General features: G+C 34.4%; 1 protein-coding gene and 1 long non-coding RNA gene across 18 annotated transcripts in view; one reads left to right on the plus strand and one right to left on the minus strand.

The window, feature by feature from the left end:
* Positions 1-23,023, plus strand: part of DOCK9 (dedicator of cytokinesis 9) — a 129,823-nt gene that overhangs the window by 43,552 nt on the left and 63,248 nt on the right. For all 17 annotated transcript variants that reach the window (XM_035318815.1, XM_035318886.1, XM_035318919.1 and 14 more), the window contains exons 3-14: positions 1,974-2,063; positions 3,759-3,841; positions 5,350-5,419; positions 9,562-9,657; positions 10,306-10,440; positions 14,197-14,371; positions 15,556-15,623; positions 19,507-19,581; positions 19,683-19,823; positions 20,189-20,389; positions 20,527-20,649; positions 22,826-22,908. In XM_035318815.1, coding sequence (XP_035174706.1) covers positions 1,974-2,063; positions 3,759-3,841; positions 5,350-5,419; positions 9,562-9,657; positions 10,306-10,440; positions 14,197-14,371; positions 15,556-15,623; positions 19,507-19,581; positions 19,683-19,823; positions 20,189-20,389; positions 20,527-20,649; positions 22,826-22,908 — 1,340 coding nt within the window. The remainder of the gene's footprint in view (positions 1-1,973; positions 2,064-3,758; positions 3,842-5,349; positions 5,420-9,561; positions 9,658-10,305; positions 10,441-14,196; positions 14,372-15,555; positions 15,624-19,506; positions 19,582-19,682; positions 19,824-20,188; positions 20,390-20,526; positions 20,650-22,825; positions 22,909-23,023) is intronic.
* On the minus strand, positions 1,961-18,002 carry LOC118162627. The gene is made up of 3 exons (XR_004748541.1): positions 17,863-18,002; positions 14,254-14,332; positions 1,961-2,019 (listed from the first exon to the last, which is right to left on the minus strand). It is a non-coding gene; the product is annotated as an uncharacterized LOC118162627 (long non-coding RNA).

A 23,023-nucleotide genomic window follows, 5' to 3' on the forward strand; every position in this document is an offset into this window, starting at 1 on the left:
ACACAGAAAACTGCATGATAGATTTTAGTATCAGTAAAAGCAATACTTGTTTTTAATCTAAGAGTCAGAAACACAGCTAAACTGTCAAGAACATGAGAACACCACCTAGCCTGAGATGCATAATGTGGAAAATCTGAATTCCAATTGGTTATGTGTTCCCGAATCCGAAGCAATGCTCTATCTCACTAGAGGATGGTTGTACAGCATTTCATTTGTACAAAACAGTGCAACCAACGTAGTTGTGAGGAAAGTTTGTAGTCCTTCCTGATTTTTCTTCTGTATATGTGTATGTATATCCATGGTTGTATCTGAAAGTATTGTTCTGTTGCTTTAGTAGTGGTTTTTAGGAGTTTGCTGTAAATGAAGATATCTTCACTTGGTGCATTTCCTGGCTTTCTGATGAATTATTGCAGCTGCAGGATGACTTGACAAAGAGGCAGCGTGCATGATGTCAATTAATAATGTGGGTGAATTTGACAAACTAAATGTTGCCTGCCATTCCTCCCCCAGGCCCCACTTTGGACATTCAGTCTCTCTTCTGCATTTTTAAAAGATATATTTCTACACCTTTCAGATTTGTTTCAATACAGTGAATAAGCCTGAAAGTGACTTGAAATTGAGGGGCATATATCTATCTCCATGTTTTTGGCCTGATTTCAAATATGTGTGTGGGGAAAAGCCTATGCATTCATACCATGGATATATGATGATCAGAGATTTTTACCTTTTTCTCAGCATCACCGGTGTTTTTTAAGAGAAACAGCAGTTTGATTTTCTGACTGCCAGCAAACTGAGCTTTATCTGCAAACTTCTGTTAAAGATGATGGATGATTAAAATCACTTTTTGAGCTAATACTGAAAAAGCAAAAGTATTATACTTGAGTATAGGTAAGGAGTTCATGTACTTGAATATTCTAACTTCAAAAGCCACCTTTGTAACAATAATCACCTTACAGATCAGTCTCTCACCAGGGACAAGTTAAGATAATGTACTGCCTTGTTGTCGTCTTTTTTTTTTTTTTCTTGACCATTAATATGTGGAGTTTTTTCTTGTCACACTCTTCTCTGGTCATTCCTCGTGTTGCAGTGTGTGGAGTGTAGGTAACAAGTGAGTGATCACACCCCCATCCAGGCCCAGGTTGTGGAAACGCCTTGTCCATCTCTGACCTAATCTGATTTTTTTTTTCTAACGCTTTCCACATGGTACAAAATCATTTCTGTTATGCAGTTACTTGTGTTCCAGAAGATTTTGTGAAGTTTTCATCTTTTACACGTAGGAGTTTAAAGTGCCTAAAGCTTACTTTGGTATTGGTCTTCAAAGCAGAAATTCACAGTTGCAGTGAGATTTCCTGCAGCCTGTCAGCCTTCCTTTTCTTCTCTCAACTTTGGCATAGAATGGGAGCAAGTTCTTAGTAAGCGACCTTTGGTAGGTAGGAGGATATCCAGGGGTCAAGGCCATCTTTCTCACGTCTAGTTGAACAATACAAGTCTCATGTTTTTGCCCGCTGAAATCTGCAGTTGTACTGTTCTTCTTATTTTGGTATGAGTTTCTTGCTTTCCTTGAGTAATAGTTTTTCTGTTTAGTTTTTCCGTGTAGTAACAACACTGCTCTAATATCTGCGTTCAGAATAGTGAAATTATGTTGTCAAGGGGGAATTATTTTTACTAGTATTTTCTTGGCAATGGTAACAAAATAGAGGAAAACACTTTTTTTTCAATGGCATCTAATTCTTACTGATTCCAATGTTGTCATCTTAATCTGGCTGAAAAGAATTCTTCTGAGAATAAAGCTGCTAATGTTTGAATGAAAGCAAATTGTCATTAGTGTCTGTTCTCCAGACATAGTGTCTGTTCTCCAGTACTGTATTCACAGGATGTTTTCTGCTGAGCTTATGTCCTAGCAATAGTGATATAACTGAGTGTTGCCATATTTTTATAATCCTTTTAAATTAATTTTTGTTGTTGTTTATCAGACAGCATTACTGAAACGTCAGAGTCGATACATTCATTCAACGGTTCCTGAAAATGCGGAGAAAGAAGCTCAAAGCTTGTTTGTAACTGAGGTAATGTTGGAATTTTATGTGGTTGTGTGTAATAGCAGTATTATAACTGAAGTGTATTTCTTCTGCTTTATTTATTGTTTAAGAAACAAATAAAACCCTGAAAAATTATGAAATGTTGCAACTTAGTTCTCAATGATTGGCTTTGAGATCTAGTTCTGTTTAGTTTTCTCAAGGGAAAGAAAATTTCTAGGGAAAACTAGTATTTTTTCCTTTAGTGGCTGGAAAAGAAGAATTACTGTATAGCTGTGAATGATATTGTTTGTGTAACTGATTTTGAGGATGCTTCTGTCCCCACCTTCTCTCACCCTTCATGCTTTTGGCTTTCCCAGATGAATATGGGTGATTTACATACATAATATTGATGACAATAGTGAATCTGAATGAATCAATGTGGCTATTTTTTCTGTTAATGTGTTCCATCCTAGTCATTCTTAGTTTGTTCATAATAACCTTGTAGTTTGCTGGAACAGAAGTATTCATAACATTGACACTTGTAGAGGCCAAAATTCATCCTCACTGCTCAATTTCTATGCTACATGTAGAAGAAACATAATCTCAAATTTACTTTCTCTTAACTGCTTTCTTGTGTTTTGCTATTCCCTTGGTTCTGACTGTGATACCACATTACCTTTAGTGTCTTGTTGAAGCCTTTTAGGATTAAAAGGTTTAAATATATATTTTTTGCCCATATCTGCTGTTTTTCAACCAATATACTTCAAGGTGATATTTTAACATCTGAAACAAGTGTCTGTTGTAATATCAAGAAAATTGATGGAGCTTCAAATAGCTGAATCTATCTCAAACCTTGAAGTGATTTCTCCACAGTGATTGATAGATAGCCTTAATACCTAACGTAAATAATTCTAAGATAAATTTAGAAGTGATAGATAAGGAGGGAAGAATGCTGTAGGTAATTCAGGAAGTTCAATGAGTTTCTGCAGAAACAATTGCTTGGCAAATATTAACTTTGCAATTTGAAATATAAAGAAAAATATGTTTGAATTATTAAATGCTGTATATGTGTGCATGTAAGTCTATTCTTGTAAAACAGATTTTTTTTTTTTTTTTTTACCACAGGATTTCTGACAAGAGATCTTGTCAGTTTTATGTTACTTCAGTCAAAGCCAAGATAAATCAGTACTTTTATGTTGTAGCAATATGGGTGGAGTAAAATGGTATTTCCTGTGTTCTAGTCCAGGGCTATTGCTTTTCAACAGCTGCAAGCACGACTGCACTTAAATTTGTGCTTTATGCTAGACAGCTAAGCAAACTTAGGCTAGAAGCATAAATGTAAAATGTAATATTCTATTTTAATAATGCATGTGTATTATAATGCTGAGGTTTTTAAAAGCTCGGTCACGTTTTCCAGCTGCAGTGAAATGCTGCTTTAACTTTTCAGACAAATGGAGATGGTTAATCCAGATGCTGAATATGCTCACCATTTTCTGATTTTGTATGATACACATCTATATGATAACATCCCATTGAAACATCATGTGTTACAGAAAGCTTTATGGCACTGAACAGTATCGCAAAAGAAAGGAAGTGTATAGAATTTTTGGAGGTCAATGTGTAATCATAGTAGTTCATAACAGCTGTATCTGAGGAGGATTTTTGTGTGTACATCTAGGGAATGCTGCTGTTATACTTAATTCTTTTCCAATTAATGCTGATATTTGGTTTCCATTGACATAGTGCATCAAAACCTACAATTCAGACTGGCACGTCGTTAACTATAGATATGAAGATTACTCAGCAGAATTTCGACAGCTTCCAAAGTATGTATGTTATCCGTTGGTATAATACAGATTCTGAATTTGTGAAGGAACTTTAATAGCAAAGTATTTACCACAGAAATGTATTAATTCATGTAATATGTGCTTTGAAATATGCTTATAATGTTTATTAGTAGAGATGATGACGATTTCTAGGGTGGAATTGATACAGAACCTGAAGGGATAAGGTCTTGTTAACCATTTTCTGGGAAGATACCTTAGTAACATTGCCTTACTCATAGGGAGGCTGAGACAAGAATTTGTATCATGGACAATTTAAAAGTGAATGTCAGAACTAAAACACGCTAATCTTTTGATGAATCTTAAATGGTAATATCTTTGTTTTTGTAGTTTCAAAGGCAGCTTAGAGCTCTCTTTAGAAGCTTGGGAAATGGAACCTAACGGACAAATATTTATAGAATATTAACTGAGAAAGGTGGATGCAGTTATTTCCGAGTGTTGTACGAATACGCTGTATAGCCAAACAAGCAGACAGTGTTTTTCTAGGTTTATCTAGAAATCTGAATAAAAAGGTGAACGTTGCTTTTCTGGGATCCTGTTTGTTTTTTCCCATCTTGAAACTTGCATTTAATGAAATATATTTTAAAACGGATTATCTCTTTTTTTAAGTGCATATGCTCCTCCTTGTTACAGACATGCAATATAGCACCAGCTCATGTTTCTTAGGTGCAATTAACTTTGATGTTAGTGCATCGTTCTGAGAAGTTCTTGGAGAAAAATATAATTGCAGATGAAATATACCTTCATCAAAAATAAAATTAAAAAAAATACTGACAGATAATGTTAGGTTCTCAGTACCTAATTAATCAAATTTGGTTTTGCTATGCTAAGGTTGTTTGGTATTTTCATGTTTGTATTGATAGTTGATAACAGCTTTAGAAATCGTTGGAACAAAAGTTTTGTTTAAAATTCATGTGAAGAATGAGACTTGTTTTCCCTAAGACATACTATTCCCATTAGTGAAAAGCTTTGCTGTATTTATGGCACATAATACAGATGTCTCTTCTTCACATTCTTCTACGGTCTTGGGTAGTCTTCTACACTTCTTTCTTCACATTCTGGAAGGCACTGTAGTTTTCTGATAGAGGTGGGGAAGAAGAATCAGAAGGAGGAGCTTAAACTGTTTGTCTTTGATTTGTTTCTAAAATGTTGCTTTTAAATTGACAACTTAAAAAAAAAAAAAAGTAAAAACCCAACATAGCTTCTGCTGTCATATGTTATGTCCTTCCTAAGTCCAGATAAAAGGTATTTGGTTCTCTTCAGTTAATCGTAAGGACAGTGACAAGCAGAACAATAGAAGGACCATGACCAGATACACAAATGAGCAAAATTACTGGATAAGAGAGATTTCATGGAACAGTATGGTTTTTAGCCAGTTGTTCTCGTACTTTTCCCTCTTCAGCTAGGCAAATAACGTCTTTATTTTTGCAATATGAAATATGTAACCAATCATGAAATATCTAGTATTTTATAAGCCTTTTCATTCCTAGTAAAGGGACAAAACCGGAGAAGCTTCCAGTGCATTTATATGAAGTGGATGAAGAAGCAGATAAAGATGAGGTGAGATAATAAAATAATTCCTTGCTTTCTCCTGCTCTCAGTAAAGAATGTTTGGGGTAAGGAGAGGTTACCAGTTGGGTTAAGTGTTGATGTCATTAAGTGAAAACTGATACTATATAAAACAGTCTGATTTGGAGGGTAAAAAACAAAACAAAACAAAAAAGCAACTTGTACCTACCTCCTCTGAAATAGCGTTGTATTCCTTAAAGCTGTCATATGAGTAAAGCAAGCGTTGACAGATGCTGAATCTGAAGAAGTTTTTAACAGTGTTGCAGTATAATCTTTGTGTTTTCATAAGGTCTTATTTTATACTGTTTCCTTGTAGATGGCCATGTATAGAGAAATGTTTTATGTAGTTTAAGTTGCAAAGCTGAGTAAAATCATAGGTGAATCTGTTCCAACATGAAAGCACACACGCTTAAGAACACATGGCAGTATAGCATACAGTTAAAGTTAGAGTTAGCATGTGAGTTAAAATTTGGTATGAATTTGAATGTAGGATGACTCCTGAAAATCTGAAAAAGTCAAAATAAAATTTACTAAAATTCTTAATTGTTTTCCTTTGTTGTCTTTGGCCTAGGGAAACTGGTTATCTATAGTCTCAAGCAATTTTCAATAATCTCTTGAATGTCAAAGACTTCTTTTCAATAACTGTTTTGTTATGTGTTGTTCAGTTTTTACCACACCCTGTTCAAACACAAAGTTGTTAAAAGCCAGTGCTTTCTTTTTGTATGAGTACTTGAACTCTTACATCACAGAAAATAAATAAATAAAATGCTTTTTGTAGCTTTGCCCATGACAATTACTTTGTTTATAAATTCCTTGTATTCAGAACTGCTGTGTATGAAATAAAGGTAGTTCCTTACAAGTTTTCCCAGATTAAATGTGGAAAAAGTAGTCCAGGGAGCGTGTCTAAATAGGTAGATCTCTGAACAGTCTCAGGATGCCATTTCTTTCCAACATTGCTATTAGTGTGCACTGTAATATTTGGACAGACAAGCAATTTCATGTATATGTATGCAAATTTTTCTATTCGTATGGTGGAAATAGTTATGTTCTCTGTTGTACTGAAATTTAAAAGACTTGGCGTTATTTAATGTGATGATAATTCTGACAACAGAAGTGTTTTACAAAACAGTGAGTTAAACATGGAAAAAAACAAATGGAGATGGAATTGACTGTGGTTGTTATTGGGGAAAAATGCTTATGGCTACAGTTAGTTAAATACTGCGATAATATAGCTTTGCTACTGCCAGGTGGTATGCCTTTTTTCTTTTACTGGGAAATATAAGTGGAGGGGACTTCCTATTTCATTCTCTCCAATTTCCTGTTACAGCAGGCAGTAACGTCATCTCTTCCAGAGCTACAGGCACTGAAGAAGAGTTCTGTTACTCTTTGCTGAGGAACTTAACATATAAACAGAAGAAAAAAAAAAACATGTTAGGAAGAGGAGGAAGCTTAATGGGAGTAGGATGGGGATGGGGGAAACAAATTATTTCCTCAATGGAAGAATACCCTGCTAGTTAAAAACAGTTGAATTGTTTCATATGTTTTAATCTAATCTAAAAAAGTGAAGAGGCTTTTCTTTCAAATACTAGCATCTTTGTTTGCCAAAAAGCATATGTACAAATCTTATATTAAAAGGTGTTTTGTCTTTTTTTTTTTGAAAGATTTATTAAGAGAATGATGAAAAACAAAAAGCTCCAAATGAAAATTGAAGGAAAAAGCACACAAAGATTAAACTAAATCTCACACTATTAAACAGGGAACAACTACCTTTCTAAAAGTAATTCATGCTATCAGGCCATCAAGTTGATGTTTATAAATGGAATTTTTAAGTCAGCCAGGGGTACAGGATCAAGATTAGGAGTTGTTTTTATTGAAACAGTCGCTGTTGAAATAAATTTTGGAGCACTGTTTGTGGGAAAGACATTTTTTTTTTTTAAAAAAAGTGAAACATAATGTGCAGCAGCAATAATAATAATAAAAAAGGAAATGAACTTACCAGTTGGAAACAGGAAGTATGTTTTCAGTGTAAAAGTTGTGTGTTAATGACTATGAACTCTGTGTTCCTTTGTATTAACAGATGGTAGGCAGGATAAATTCAATAGCTTTTTGGCTCTGTAGGCAAGAATTCTGCCTGATGGAAGTGGTGTAACTAGAGAGGCTCAAATGATACTCAGTTTTAGTGTTAGGAAGTATCATGCAATTTGGTAGAGCTGGGAAACAGTGTACCTCAGAGGTTATGAATTGCAAAGTCTTAACAGAGATAAATCTAATCTTTTTGTTAATACACATAATGAAGGAAGTCTTGTCTATGGTCTATGTAACCACAGAAAAATTGTAATTTCATAATTACATAACTTGTTGTATAGAACCACGTTCTGACAATAACTCATCACCAACTTACCTTGGACTTGTAAGGGTGGTTTTAAAACCATCCTTTCTTTAGGGATAACTCTTACCAGTGTAGGTAGAGAATCATAGTTGGAAACCCTCTGTCTAGAGTTGTCATCTTTATAGCTTGATTATGGTACAAGGAAAATTATCTAGGTAATGGAGACCAGAGTGTGTGTGGGGGTAATGACTTGCAAATGTGAAACAAGTAGACTGCACTGGACAGTGAGACTCATGGAGGCATATGAAAATTTGCTATTTTTGTTCTTTGCTTCTGGGGCATCTGTCAAGTGTTCTAAAAGTTGGTGACCGTGTCATCCTTGCTTTACCTCATTTTCTTGCAAGCTGACTAGAATATTTGAAGGAACAGATTGACACAACTTTTGCCTTCTGTTTGCAGTTTTTTTTTTTTTTGAAGTTCTTATGTGCATATGAATATGCAAGCTAAACAGAATAAATAAGCTGTAAATAAATTAGCTAGGGACTTCTTACAGAATGTTCCTTGATATAATTCCAGCAACTAATTAATATTATTCAAAATTTGGTTCAGCTGTTGAACTAATGACTGTCACCCATGTGTAATTACTTTCTGTCGTATTTTGTCTTCATAACTGAGAAAAGGAATTAGAAAAAGTAGATGTGGCAATTGAGAAAGGTTTTTTTTTTTTTTTTTTTTTAATTATTTTTCCAATTAGATGCTCAGTTAATTTTGAAGATTTGGATGTTTAATTGTCAAGAGTATTTCTCTTTTAGATGGTTGAAATTCTTTCTATAAGTCTAGTTAATGTTTTTGTTGTGTCAGAATAGGTTATCTCTACTGAAAAAAATGGTAAAGTTGTTTGTATGCTACTGCCGTTAAAGATTGCTTGAATGGGTGAATATTTATTATGTGGAAGATGTAGATCTGTCATTTTGATCAGTTTTAATAGTAGGGTACTGCTTTTTAGTAGGTGTTAACATGCTGTGAGGTTGGATTAGTTTCCAAATTCCATGAACTGGTACATAGGAGTGGTACAGAGGCACTGTCATGTGGGATACATGCACTGGATCTGCTGATTTTTTTTTGAACTTGCCATTACTGCCGAGTTAGGTCTTATTTGCCGTAGAAGGCTTTGATTCTGACGTATAAAAGAGCAGATCCAATTCAAGACAGTTTTCTTTAAATTCTTAAGAAAGTAATGTCTTTGAGATAATACATTTAAAACCAAAAGGTTTGAGAAGTCTTGATTGAAGTTTTGGATAAGCACGAGCTTATCCAAATCTGATAATAGAAATAACTGAAAATTATTGCACGGGGAGAGTAGAATGTACAAAAACACACAAACAAAAACCAACCACCTTACAAAGTAAACACTCTGAGTTTTCCTTCTTCCCTTCCCAGAGAATTTAGAATTTATCTTGTCTAATGTTTTGCTATCTAAATATTAAATATTTAGATATCCAGTTATCTAATTGAATCATCCTGCTGGTGATAGAGAGAGGCTCTATAACTGGCCAAGTTGTATATCAAAAATTAAATGAGGTCAAACTCACATTCCTGGTCCTTAATTAAAACAGTTGGAATATTTGATATATGATTTCACAGTATTTGCTATATAATTTAATAGAGCATAGTTTTCATTATATTATGAGCATAACTATTCCATCTTTTAAAAAAAACTTCTGAAATATGCAAGTATATGTAATATTTTTAGTCTGTGATGCTAAAATTTACTTTTTTTCCACCTCCCTGCCATCATCTCCAGGACGCAGCATCTCTTGGGTCTCAGAAGGGTGGAATAACAAAACAAGGATGGCTGTACAAAGGCAACATGAATAGCGCAATCAGTGTGACAATGAGAGTAAGTTTATGAATGTCCTATACATGGTGAGAAATGAACACCAATGTTGAAATATCAGTGTCTTTGAGAAAAGTCCATTTGTATGTGCTTTCCCCTAGCATGGGGTGAAAGAGATGCTTATATGTAACTTATAGCTTTGAAATCTTTCTTGCCCTTTACTGTACTTAAATTAAGAAAATAAAAAATAAAAAAGCATTAAAAATCAGTTATGTGAGAGAAGTGTAGTGTTTTAAAGCACTTTCTCAAATGGGCCTTGTAGTATCTAGAGTAGAAAAGGGGCTACTAATACAAGTCTTTATTTGTACTGCATCTTTACTTATAAAGAAATTTAGACTGATTTTGTGGGTATCACAGTTAAATGTTTTACATATAATGTTGTGGAGCCTGAAAATAACTTCCAGTGGCTCAAAAATACTTTCAGATTATACAGTACAATCTTATTGCAGATTTTTCAGTTGTTTTTTTTTTTTTTTCAAAAATTTCTTTTTAACTTAACGATTTCAGTCTTGTTTTCTAATGAATACCCATTAAGTTATGTTTAAATAAAAGCTTTTTTCTCTAGCTGGCTGTAATAACAGTTATGGGTTTTGAAATATGAACCTTACTAAATGTTGATATTCTTTTTCTTTACTTCATTCTTTTCACTAGTCATTTAAAAGAAGATTTTTCCACTTAATCCAACTTGGTGATGGATCCTATAATCTCAATTTCTACAAAGATGAAAAAATATCAAAAGAACCCAAAGGATCAATATTTCTAGATTCATGCATGGGAGTGGTTCAGGTAATTATAATTATTCTGCTTGCTTTTCAGTTAATTCTGTATTTTATAGCAAATGGATTAAAAAAATAATACAGATAACGGTTGTCAGACGTAGTTAAGCATCTGTTACGCAGAGGAACAACTACATATGGTGAGTCTTGGAAAAACAGTGAACTAGATTCTGAATTGAAGGAGGCTGAATTTGAAAAAAAAATCTCTAAAAGGAACAAAAATTACTAGTTGATGTCAAGTATTCATGTTAAAAACAAAATTTTAAGGCAAAGACAAAAAATAAATTCAATTATGGCAAAGTAATGACTGCATAAAATTAGAGTTAAGTTCAATTACATTTTGTTCTTAAATGGGTTGTAAAACGTTTTGCATAGCTTCTTGTGTGGGATTTTTGTTGTGGGAATTGTATTAAATTTAGTCACCCTTCCAGATGCTTTCATTTGACCTTTATAATATTACTTTCATGTGCTCTTCTTTATTTTGAAAAAGTTAAGGGCTTTGGTAAAATGTTTGTCAGTAGCAAGTGCCAAAGAAAAGAATGTTTTTTTGTTGTGATTCTGTTATGTATTTACAGTACAGCATGTAACTGTTTTGTTAGGCATAGCATACCTGGAAAAAACCTTTGGGTTTTAGGGTTTTGTTAACTTTGATAGAAATAGGCAAAGTTTAATAGAAATGTCTTTTAAAAATAATATAGTTGTTTGAAGATTTATGCAGAATTACAACAGCTTTACAGAGGATTATTTTTTCTACATACTGTAACGTTTTGAAAAATCTTGTAAATTTATTCATATTGCAAGTTGCATATTGAGATTTACATAAATTGTTTTGCTTTAGGGGTACAATTTTGGCCAATTCCACTGCAACTAATTTGATTTATGTTTTTAAAACAATCAAACAACAACAACAATAACCAAAAGGTTCATAAACACATTTGTGGTCTTTGTTTTCCAAATCTTGTATCTTTTCTTCTGCTCTCCTGGTACAGCTTCCTCTGCTTTGGTGTCTTTCTCTCTCATAACATAAATTACCCGTCTCAAGGCTGTTTCTGGCTCTCTTTGTTTCTCATTTAGGTGATGGCTAGCTTTTAGTTGTCAGCCTGTGGTTCTGGTACAGACTACTCAGGGCAATGCTGTATTCATTTACATGATCAGAACACACCTGATATTTTCAGGAGTTACAAGTAGAAAGGCCCTTCAGCAAAGGGAAGTGCAACCACAATAGGTGCACTTCACCAAAGGGAAGTGTAAAGTCCTGCATATGGGGAGGAACAACCCCAGGCAATAGTCCATGTTGGGGGTCACCCAGCTGGGAAGCAACACTGCAAAAAATAACATGGGGTCCTGCTGGACACCAAGTTGAACACAAGCAAGTCATGTGTCTTTGATGCAAAGAAACTTAGTGGTATCCTGGGCTGCAGTAGGCAAAATGTTTCCTGTAGGTCAGGGGAGATGATGCTTCCCCTCTACTCAGCACTTGTGAGATTGTACCTGGAGTATTTTGTCCAGTGCCATCTCTTTCTATGATTCTAGGTTGGTTTGTTTTTAAATTCTGAAAATCTTTGTTTTTTTCCTACGTCATCTTTCCATGAATTAGTGACGTATTTTCTGTTCCATCAGTTCAATTCATGTAACCTAGAATATCCTCAGACTATTAGAAGTTTTTAATTTTTTTATATATTTACTATAATTACTATAAACATATATATATATATATAAGCTTCTATCTTGTGCAAGTAAGATTTTGGGCTAATACAGTAATTTCTAAGTAAAAATGTATTTTGGACTTTTAAAGTTTGTAGTAGACTTGTCTTGAATGATATACTGTATTCTACAGTACCTTCAGCTAGTTTGTTGTGGCACTATGGGTTTTCAGAACTGCATCTAGAAATTTGAGACTATTTTTGGATCAAAATTAGGTGCAAAACCAAGATCAGTGAATTTCCACTTCTCTGAAGCCAAGAAGTGATTCAGTGGCGAGAACAAATGGTTTTAGAAACATCTGTTTTCTTCACTTGAACTGTTGATGGAGGGACAAGGAAATGAGACTTTGAGCTATATACTATGCAAATGGTCCTATTTGAGATACATGATTTTATTATAATTTTTTTTAATTGTTTTGTATACCCTCTGGTTGATCGTATTTTATTCATTCTTTTACTGTTACTTATTATCGGCATTATGTTAGCGTCTAGAAACTTATATGTGGGAAAAAAAAATGGTCTTTACACAACAAAAATTGAAATTCCATTTAATAGAAGAGGAAAATAAATCTAAAAAGAAGCTTCACCACTGCTTTTTTACACTTGTCTGACTTGGAATTCATGGAAATAGTTGTTCTTTTAAGGTGAACGTAATTCTAAGCTGTTATTCTCAGGAATCAAATTATTTGTTTCAGAGTAAATTTTTTTTTTTTTTTTTTTTTTTTGTGAGGGAGGATCAGTTTCTATTGCTTTCTTATAACTTTGCCCATTTGTGTTTTAAATTCATTTAGTACATAGTCTATTTACTCTTTAAATGTAGAGGGTTTACAGAACAGAAAAATGCTGTCTGCACTAACAGATATTAAAGATAAAGCAGTTGGAATATGCTCCTTCAGCAGCCTTTATGTAAGAGGAATGCTGAGTATACACAACAGTATTTTGAGGGGGTGGGGGGTGTTTCTTGTAGTCTTGGGGTGTGTTAAGACTTTTTTGCATTGCAAAAAGTCCAGTCACGTAATATATGCAGCCATATAAATACATAGCTTAATCACTAATTCACTGATCTGTGAAAGCAGACAAGTGGTGAGATGCACCACCTATGTCAAGGATTTCAACTGTGAAAGTTAAGGGTTACTGTTCTTAAGATTGTTTACTTCCTTACTGATTCTGATTGGTAAGGCTGCCTTAGATCTGGAGACTACATGTTTCTTTGTATCCTCTTTAACAGAAACTTACAAACTTATAAACTTTGGTAGAAAGCTGAATGCTTTGCCAAGCAGTAGTTACTCTGTAAATTGAAAAATCTAAGGTATGGTGAAAACCAAAATGTAGTTTGACATCAAATTTAACTTAAAAGAAAACCACCATCATCTGTCTTGTTTATTTTTATGTTTAACTAATGAGTTTGTTAGACTTCTTTAATTAAAGTGATGATAATACAGAATTTTCATTTGTTGGCATTTGAGACTTGTGAATTTATTCTCAGGAACATGAGTCAAGCTAGGTAGTATTTGTGAGGCCTTGACTTAAATCACAGAAAAAGGATGACAATGGTTGAGGAACAAAGGAGGAATGATTGATTCCCAACTTCATGTGTATTTAAAATTTGTAATAATCAATGTATTCACAGTTGAGACTGCTTATGACAACTTCTGGTATAAAAACCCAGCATACAAAGGATTCTCTATCAAATGTTGTTTTGTGCTCTTTTATCAGTAGATCTTGGTAGTTTAGCTTCCAGGTGATCTAAATACGTGAAGACTTGATTCTTGTAATGTGGTACTTATTGTCATATTTTATTATCATTATTTTAATCTTTACAAGCAAAATGATGGGAGAGACTGGAAAACGGGCTAGGATTCTTTATAGTCCCAGGCAGTGAAGTAGTACGCCTAACTTCAGAAGGTCAAATGTCAGAGAGTAAGATGTATAATAACGCACTTGTTCAAAGTGCGTGCCTTTGTTAAAATATTTGAAGTACAAAATTGTTAGATGAATAGCATCATTAGATTTGTGAGCAGACAAGATGTAAAGATGTCATAAAACCTTTTATTTTATTATAGAACAATAAAGTCAGACGTTTTGCATTTGAGCTCAAGATGCAAGACAAGAGTAGTTACCTTTTAGCTGCAGACAGTGAAATTGAGATGGAAGAATGGATAAACACTCTGAACAAAATCCTTCAGCTTAACTTCGAGGCTGCAATGCAAGAAAAGAGAAATGGAGAATCTCATGAAGGTAAGAAGGGTTCCCAGCTATGCTGGTACACTTATGTGACAATGTCGATGTATGTGCATTTAGAAATAAAGGCTTTATTGTTAAAATTCATTTTCCTTTGGTCATAAAAATTCTGGATCTTCTGATTGTTGAACTGATGAGAGTTATGCCCTTTTGGCAGCATTATAGAATAAAGGAACTGTTCAGAAGTCTAGATAACAGAACCCACAATGAAAAATTGTGACCAAGGTAGTTTAAGAAAAAGAAAACCAAGGAGGGACTTATTTTTTAGAATGCATAAAATATGTTGAAAATGGAATAATCTGTTCTGTGTCCACTGTAGATAGAAGAACATGACATTGTGATAGCAAGGAGGTATTTAAATTTGCACGTAACTTTCTAGGCCACAAATATTTTTGCTTTTTTGCTTCTTTGCTATTGGAACTCTTTAAGTATAGGTAAGGCAGACATCTATAAGCAATGTGATGCAAGTGTAGTTGATAGCTGGGTGATGGAAGGAGAGGCTGTATGTCTTCATGTGCAATTTTCGTCCTGAGACTGGATGGGGAAGAAAATTGGTATCAGACTAAGGACATGCCTATCCAGAAGAACCTGGAAGATGTTATAGGTCACTGTGCTTACAAATATCACTATATACCAAAAGGGATCATTAGACTTTAAAATTAGATATGTTTTTTTGCTGAAGATAGTCAGAACATAACATGCTATGTTTGCAACAAAAGCAAATCAGAAAAAGAGAAGCCTGCAGCTTTGTGAAGGACATTTTAGTCAGTGGTCCCCAACTGACCTTAGAACCAGAAGATGGTTCTTAAAGCTAACCGAATGGGTGCTTTGTAACTCCAGTAGCCATTGGAGAGTAGGCCTGGAAACCTGAACAAACAGAGGGAACATGTTTTGAGATCAAGTTAAGATGCATAATGGAAAGAGTAATGCAAATTTTGGGCATTGAGCATCTTACTTTCCAGTGCAGGTATCAAAATTGGTATTAAAGCTGATAGCTATTTTCTAGGTAACGTTAGGAATAAGTACTACTTTACATCTTGACAAGTGAAATGATAGAGTTGACCACAACCTGTTTGTTGGTTGTTATTTTTGAGGAGATGTGAATTACAAACAAACTAATCAGAAATATCTTTGCTACAGAACTTTGTAAGTAGTTCTTTGATTTTATTTTTTAATTGCAGATGATGAACAAAGCAAAATGGAAAGCTCATCAAGTAGCTTTGATAACTACTATCCTGAAATTGCCAAGGTAATATATATTATGAATGACTACTCAGGATATAGAGTCCTAAACATAATACTTAGTTGTGTGGACTTTCAGTAAAGGTAAGGTCTTGGCTTCCAGCTTCCAGTCACTTTGTGGTACTTTAAAAGCTTGGAAGCTCTTGTCGATAGTAGTGGTTATTAAGCTTACCCATTTTTGGCTTTTGGAAGCAACCTGGCTGATGTCTTAAAGATTTATATAAAGCAAATGTACATGTTGTCTCAAAGCAGCAAGTTTTATTTAATTAGTTTATGTTTTAAATACTTTGTATTGTTTTACTGCATACAGGCGAGTGTTAAACTACTTCAGTAGAAGTAATCTAGTTATACTCAAATTTTATCTTTACAGTTAAAACTGTAGAGAAGCTTAATAGCAATGATGATGTATTTGTGCTTGTAAGGAGGTGGCAAATTCATGGATATTTATTGCATTGATGTAGTTCTTGGATTTCAGTTTTGTTTTTGTAGAAATGTGGTTAGAATCCTGAGTTGCCCGTGTCTTTGAGATGGAAATCTGTAGACCTTTCCATTATTGCTTGTCCACTAAGAACAGCAGATAGATTGTTCAGCTGATGTTTTATTTGAATATGAACTGTAATACTCAATCTTTTGCATAGTGAAAACACCAAGTAGGTAAAACAAAATAGAAATTGAAGAAAATAGAGTAGAAATACATAGAAAACAAATGTAACTGTACTCCAGCCAATTTGCGGACTTGATTTCAGTTAAAATAGTGACTTGTGTGTTGTAAGTTTTGTGAGTTCTCTAGGGCAGAGGTTTTTTGCTGAATTACCAAAGGACTGGTAACTTTTTTCTATTGAAGTAGCAGAATCGTGACTCCTTACTATTTCTTGTGTGATACAGCCTGAAGTCTTGATGCTTTTCTCCTTGACTATGCTTTAGACTTCTCCCCTCTTCTTTTCAGAGGGTCTGCCTGACCTAGTCACTACTCCTGAAGGTACAGCTTATAAACTGAGAGCAGGCAGTAAAACAAATGCTGTTTATTAGCTAACACATCAAAAGACTCACTATACACTAACAGGACTTCAGCACCCAAACTGGCTGCCTGACATTTCTTTCTGTAACCTATTTGTAATCAACTTGGCGCGTACACACAAAAAAACTATTATGCTAACTCCAGCTACAGCTGCATTTGGAAATGAATTGGGATTGTGGTGCATACAATCAAGTTTTCCTTGGAAGAGCTGTAAGCAACAAACAGCATATTTACATGAGGCCATGGAAAAGATATTTCCAAAACAAATATAAAGTTAGATGTCTTTATTGTATGTAAGATTTTTCTTTCTTCATAGTTGGAGCTATCAGAATACTTACATCCCACATGACCTTTGGAGTGGACTTTTATTCAGGGCTGTAGCACCTGCGTACCATTTTAGTACTACAAACGCTGCTTCCTGTTTCCATAACCTTTTGATAGGAAGCACTGCAACTCTGTAGGCTAGATATTTTCCTAGCATATTATATTCCTCAGCTCTGTAAACACTGACTCTTTTTATTTTGTGGATACAACCTATTTAAATTTGTTTATTTCCAAATAAGATGTTCGGTTTTCCCGTTCAAATTTATCTTTACTATTTGCTCTAATGCATTTTTCTAGCCTTTTTTTCCCCAGAGAAGAACAGGAAAAATTCTCCCCATTTGCATTAGTACATTACTTGTGCTTTGACTTGATTATTTTATATAAAAGTTGTTTATTTTTGAAGATTTTAGTCCTCTGTTCTTTCTTGCATAGTCTTTTCAGCTGTTATTTGTTGTTTGGTTTTGTTTTTCCCAGTGGAAGACTTCTAAGGCATTGAGCCTTCTTTTAGATGAGTTTATAGTTGCTCTTTTATTTTTTGTTGGTTTGAGATTTTCACAATAGATGAATTTATAACCTTATGAGGAAAGAGAAATTCCTCTAGGGGTGATATTGGAGCCACCTGACAATAAGGGAAAAAGTGTCTTCCTAAGAAAGGTTTAACCCTTGTGAGTACATCTCTGAGCCTTCCTTTTTCCAGTCAACAGCTGTTACTTTATAACATTAAAATTATTTTGTACACTTCAATGTACAGATGTGCACATGTATAGCTGAATCCGTCTTTTCTGCTGAATCTGTCTGTTCCTGTACCAAGTATGAATATAGCTTTTAAAATCTTAATTAAAAAATAAAAATATTAATTAGACCTCTGGCTTAAATTACTATCGTAATCAGTGTGGCCAAGTACCTGCTTAACCATTGCATGTCTCAGTGCTTTTTGAGGTAGGAAAGCATTACCCCTGTTACACTGAGGAAATGGAATTCCAGAGTCACTGCCAGGCTGTAGGGAGGGTTGCTGACTATACATTTTCAGTTCTTGACTTCTGCGCAACTCCCCAGCAATCTGCCTGTCAAAAAATGTGTATTTTTGTCTTGTCTTCAGTGCATAAAACACAAGTCTAAAACCATTCAGTACGCGTGGGCTGAAGTAATTTCTGGCTTGCTTGTATGACTAGGTCTTCTTTCTCTTCAGGTCTTGCTGCTGACCATTCCCTTTCCAAAACATACAAGGGAACTTCTTGTCATCTTTAAACTTCTTCACAGTTTAGTCATGTGTATCTCTATTATGCTAGCTGCTGAACAAGTGAAGTCTGCCAGCACTCTGCTGGTTTTGAGTGTCTTGGTCACGTCTTCCACAGCAACTGCTGTCTTTTCTCCTGTGCAGTAAAGATCACAGTAAATGAAATCAATGAAACCATTCACATTCAGAATCAAACCTCAAAAGTTCCTCTTCTGTTATGCATCCATTAAGTCTATTTTTATTTTTATTATTAGCCTAAAATAGAGTTCTGAGCTACTAGAGCTGGTGGCATCTTACGAGTTTCTTAAAGCTTCTAACAAAGCAGAGGTAGAGAGGAGACCACTTCCTGCTGATGGTCAGTGATCAGCATTTTGGGTTGGTAAAGTCTTTTAGCCAGTACAGGCTGATCCAGAAATAGACTCCCACCTCAAAGGAAATACTCTATATCCCTGTTTAGCTATACTTTGCTACTTTTGTAACTATGCTACATTGTTAATTTTGGCTCAGAGATGAGTCTGTTTCTTGTCTCCCTTGACTTAAAAAATCATACAATACTCTTTCAACATTTTATGGAAAAGTAAGCTATATATACCAGCAATTTTCACATTCTATTTGTTCTACTTTACCTTTCTCTTCCTGCTAGAGGTAGGTATCCACAAATACTGGGAAGGATCAGTGTACTGCCTCCTAGCTCTGAAAAGTAACTTTTCTTGTGTATGTTTTTTGTCTTTGGAAACGCTTTTTTTTTTTTTTTTTTTACTCCATCCACCCACAGAAAAAACACTTCTTTGGCAGTAGAGCTCAAGAAAAGGAGTAAAACAAAACAACAAAAAACTTTGTGTTTCTTAACTTAGCTAACCTGTTGCTCCCTGAGCAGCATTATGGTCTCACTATAGCTCTGAGTTTCAACCTACGTTCATATTGTTCATACTTCTTTGTGGTGTGTTTTTTTGTTTGCTTTTCAATAAAATAATGTTGTGAAAGTTACCTATTGTTTAAGGAGACACCATGATATATGAGCTACACTGGGGTATACTTTCCATGAGTTTGGAAGGTTACATGTTACTGATGTGTTTTTTATTTATTCTTAATGTTTTGGAGACTGGAAAAGCCAGTCTCAAAAAATAAAAGGAAAATAACTTTTTGCTTGGACATGATGGAGCAATTTAAATGAAGGAGTTGCAAAGTTCAGGGAGAGAAGAGTGTCTGAATTAAAAATATTTAAAGCTTTGAACAGGAAAAAGGAATGAGATCGAAAACCACTTTAATTTAACACTGTGATACAAAGACTTTTTTTCTTCTTTTGGACAGAGTACCAGAGAAGCAGAAATAAAGATCAAAAGTGAAAGCAGAGTTAAACTTTTTGCCTTGGATCCAGATGCACAGGTTAGACTTTTTAAAAGGAAATAACATGTGTTCTTGTACATTGATCCTTTGGGAATGAAAAACAACATACTTAATTTTCCTTTTCTTTTCTCTTTTTAAAGAAACTCGACTTTTCTGGTATTGAACCAGAAGTGAAGCCATTCGAAGAGAAGTTTGGAAAAAAAATTCTCGTGAAGTGTAATGATTTATCTTTCAATTTGCAAAGCTGTGTTGCTGAAAACGAAGAAGGACCAACAACAAATGTAAATCATTCACCTAATTATTTTCTGTTAATATTTTAATGAATGTCTCAATATATTGTTGACAGTGTTCCTAATAGTGAAACACGTTGCTATCACTTAGAAATGTACATCGTTCATGTGTGTTTGTGGGTGTTCCTACTCTTTTAAATTGAAATGAGAGCCTAAATGCTATGAGAAGTACCTTTTGTAGCAAACCTTGCGTTGTAGAAAGTGGAATTTTTCTTGTACTGTCTTCTATACAGTGTCAGTAATATCTAGAGTGGTGGTCTTTTGTTTATACATATGATATTCATCTTCCTGTCATACATATTTTTACAATAACATAGATGACAACGATGACATTTCATTATTTTTTTAATGTCTAGGTAGAACCTTTCTTTGTCACATTATCACTATTTGATATTAAAAACAACCGGAAGATTTCAGCAGATTTCCATGTTGATTTGAACCATGCATCAGTAAGGCACATGATATCCAACGTACCTCAACAAATGATGAATGGCAGTGGTGATAGTTCACACAGAATTCAAGACATTTATGAAACAATGTTACAATATCCAAAGCAGGTAAGAATTAGTAAAGTGTGGCTTGTATTTTGAATAGAAGAAGACGGTTTTCCATCCTGTTTAAAATGGCTTTCCATTATGTGATATAAAAGGTGTGTGCATTTTCACTTTATATTTATCTTGTGTTTTATTTTTAGGGAATATTTTCAGTCACATGTCCTCATCCTGACATTTTCCTTGTGGCTAGAATAGAAAAAGTATTACAGGGAAGTATTACACATTGCGCTGAACCATACATGAAAAGTTCAGATTCTTCAAAGGTATGTTATCTTCTTTTGTGGCACTGAAAAAATACCGAGGCAAGACAGTTTGATTTGGAGTTAATAAAGATCGATCAAAAACATGGTTCTTTTGTAAGGTATTCCAGTGACAATGATTTGATTTAGTAAGATCTAGTTATTATTAGTAACTGTTATTATTGAAACTTTATCAGTAAAGTCCAGCATATTATTAAGAAAATTATTTATCTCTTTGTAATCATGGCAATCTGTATTTTTTAATGGCTTTAAGTAAACTGATGAAAGAATGCTAATCTTCAATGTGAAAGCTGAGTTGCAAGTTGTTAAACAGTGAAATATTAAATATCAGTCAGAAATTAAGTGTATATCTCTATTAGTTAATGGATCTCATTTACTATATAACTGTAGTTGATTTTTCCTTTAGCTCAGTTTTCAGTGACTATTGTTTACTGTGACTTTCACATCTACATTCTTACTATTTTCCTTCAGAACTACTGACGTTATTAAGCCTCCATTTTTACACTTGAAATGCTTTGTAGGTTTGAAGGAACTCTGTATCACCTTTGGAAATAAACCGCTGAAATATGAATTTTTAAAAGTCTAGGATAATGTAACATTTTAATGTTTTTTTTTTTTTGAAACCTATCTAACAAGGAACTTGGTCAGTTGCTGTTTCTTGACTGTCAGTGAGGCAACAGTGTTTTAATTTTGTTGGCTTACAGTAGTGTTTAAATAGATGAGGGTGTTAAGAGAGGTTTTGTAAGCAATGTCAGGTATTGTTGATATTCCTCCTGCTTTCAGCTAGTCCAAGGGACGAAGGAAGGGTTAACAGTCTGTGCAGAGGAACAGTGTTCTTTCCTACTGATTTAGTTCTGGCTAAGTTAAATGCGAAAAACTGTATTTTTCACTTGGTCTTAATATAGATCAGGCTACTGATTTGCTTTTTCAGGAATGGCTGAGATTTTTTTGCAGCTATCATTAGAAAGCAACAGCTCTGCATTTTGAGAGCCTGTTTTTGAAGTGCGTGCTGACTGTTACTGAGTTAAAACAAAATTGAACTGAATAACTGCATTTTGGTGGTCTTGGGCCTGTGCCACACAGGAAAGATAGTTAAGCCCAAGTGTTCCAAAATTTGATGCTGAATGCTCAGACTACATTGACCTGTGTTACAGTGACAGCCAAATAAGAACATTCATTGTTATATTAACTTATGCTGCCCGTTTCTGGTTTTCATTTGCTTGTAACTTTACACAATTGAATCCTTAGTTTGAATTTTTGTCTATTCTTGTTCTTTGGGATTAGACTGAATTAGCTGGAGACAAAAGCAGATATATAGGCCTCCCCTTATGTCAGTGCAATAAGCAAGTTCCAGTTCCCTGCAGAATTGCTGGCTCTGGTCAAGGAGAAGGAAAAACGGAATAAAAAAGTACATAGATCACTTGTTCTACCATTGAACACTGAGTATTGTGAATTACTGATAATTATTGATCAAGGGTCTGTGCTTTTAAATGTAATTTCCCCCTTTTTACAACAAAGGATAATTGAGAGTTGGCTTAAAGGGCACACCAATAGAAACAGCTCTTCCTAATGTCAGCAGCATAGATCAGGGATATTATTCAGGCGGGTTTACTCTGGGTTTTTCTGCCTCTAGAAAATACTTTTTGCTGTGATAGGTACACACAGAAAGCTGACTTCTGGAAAAGAGAAACCTACTGCTCTGTCAGGAGATTCTGCTATGGCTCAAGTGGTTCAGCACTGTGTTGAACATTTCAAAATACCGGGTTTCTAGCTCTGCTTGTTGGTTCAGGATAATGGAGTTGTTTATTCACAGTTAATAGTTTACAAAAACAAAACCTGAGAATTCTAATGAGAACAACTTGTCCCATCTCATTCCCTTTTTCTGATGGCTAGGTTATCAGTTGTTGAATATTTATAAATTTAAAAAGACAGAAATCAGATGACTTGTTAACAATTATTTTTTTTTTCTTGCTTAATTAAATGTGTTATCAGGAGGTGTGGATGGGTTTGTTTTCACTTGTGAAATGTTGCGAGATCAGCAGGCTTTGCTTAACCTGAAATGAATTGTTAGGAGGTATTAATTTAATTTATATCTGTGACAATGTGTGGGTTTGTCTTGTATGTTAATGGCGCAGTTTTGTTGTTTTTAAAACTTGGCTATTTCTTATGTCCCTTGAAGGTTGCACAGAAAGTTTTGAAGAATGCTAAGCAGGCATGCCAGAGACTAGGTCAATATAGAATGCCTTTTGCCTGGGCAGCTAGGTAAGGACAAATCTTGCCAATATGTAGTTTTTCCTCAATTTTCTTTAACATTGCCCAGAGGAGCTGTGGATACCCCACCCCTGGAGGTGTTCAAGACCAGGTTGGACAAGGCCCT

This window comes from Oxyura jamaicensis, chromosome 1 (genome assembly GCF_011077185.1).
Source record: "Oxyura jamaicensis isolate SHBP4307 breed ruddy duck chromosome 1, BPBGC_Ojam_1.0, whole genome shotgun sequence".
NCBI lineage: Eukaryota > Metazoa > Chordata > Aves > Anseriformes > Anatidae > Oxyura > Oxyura jamaicensis.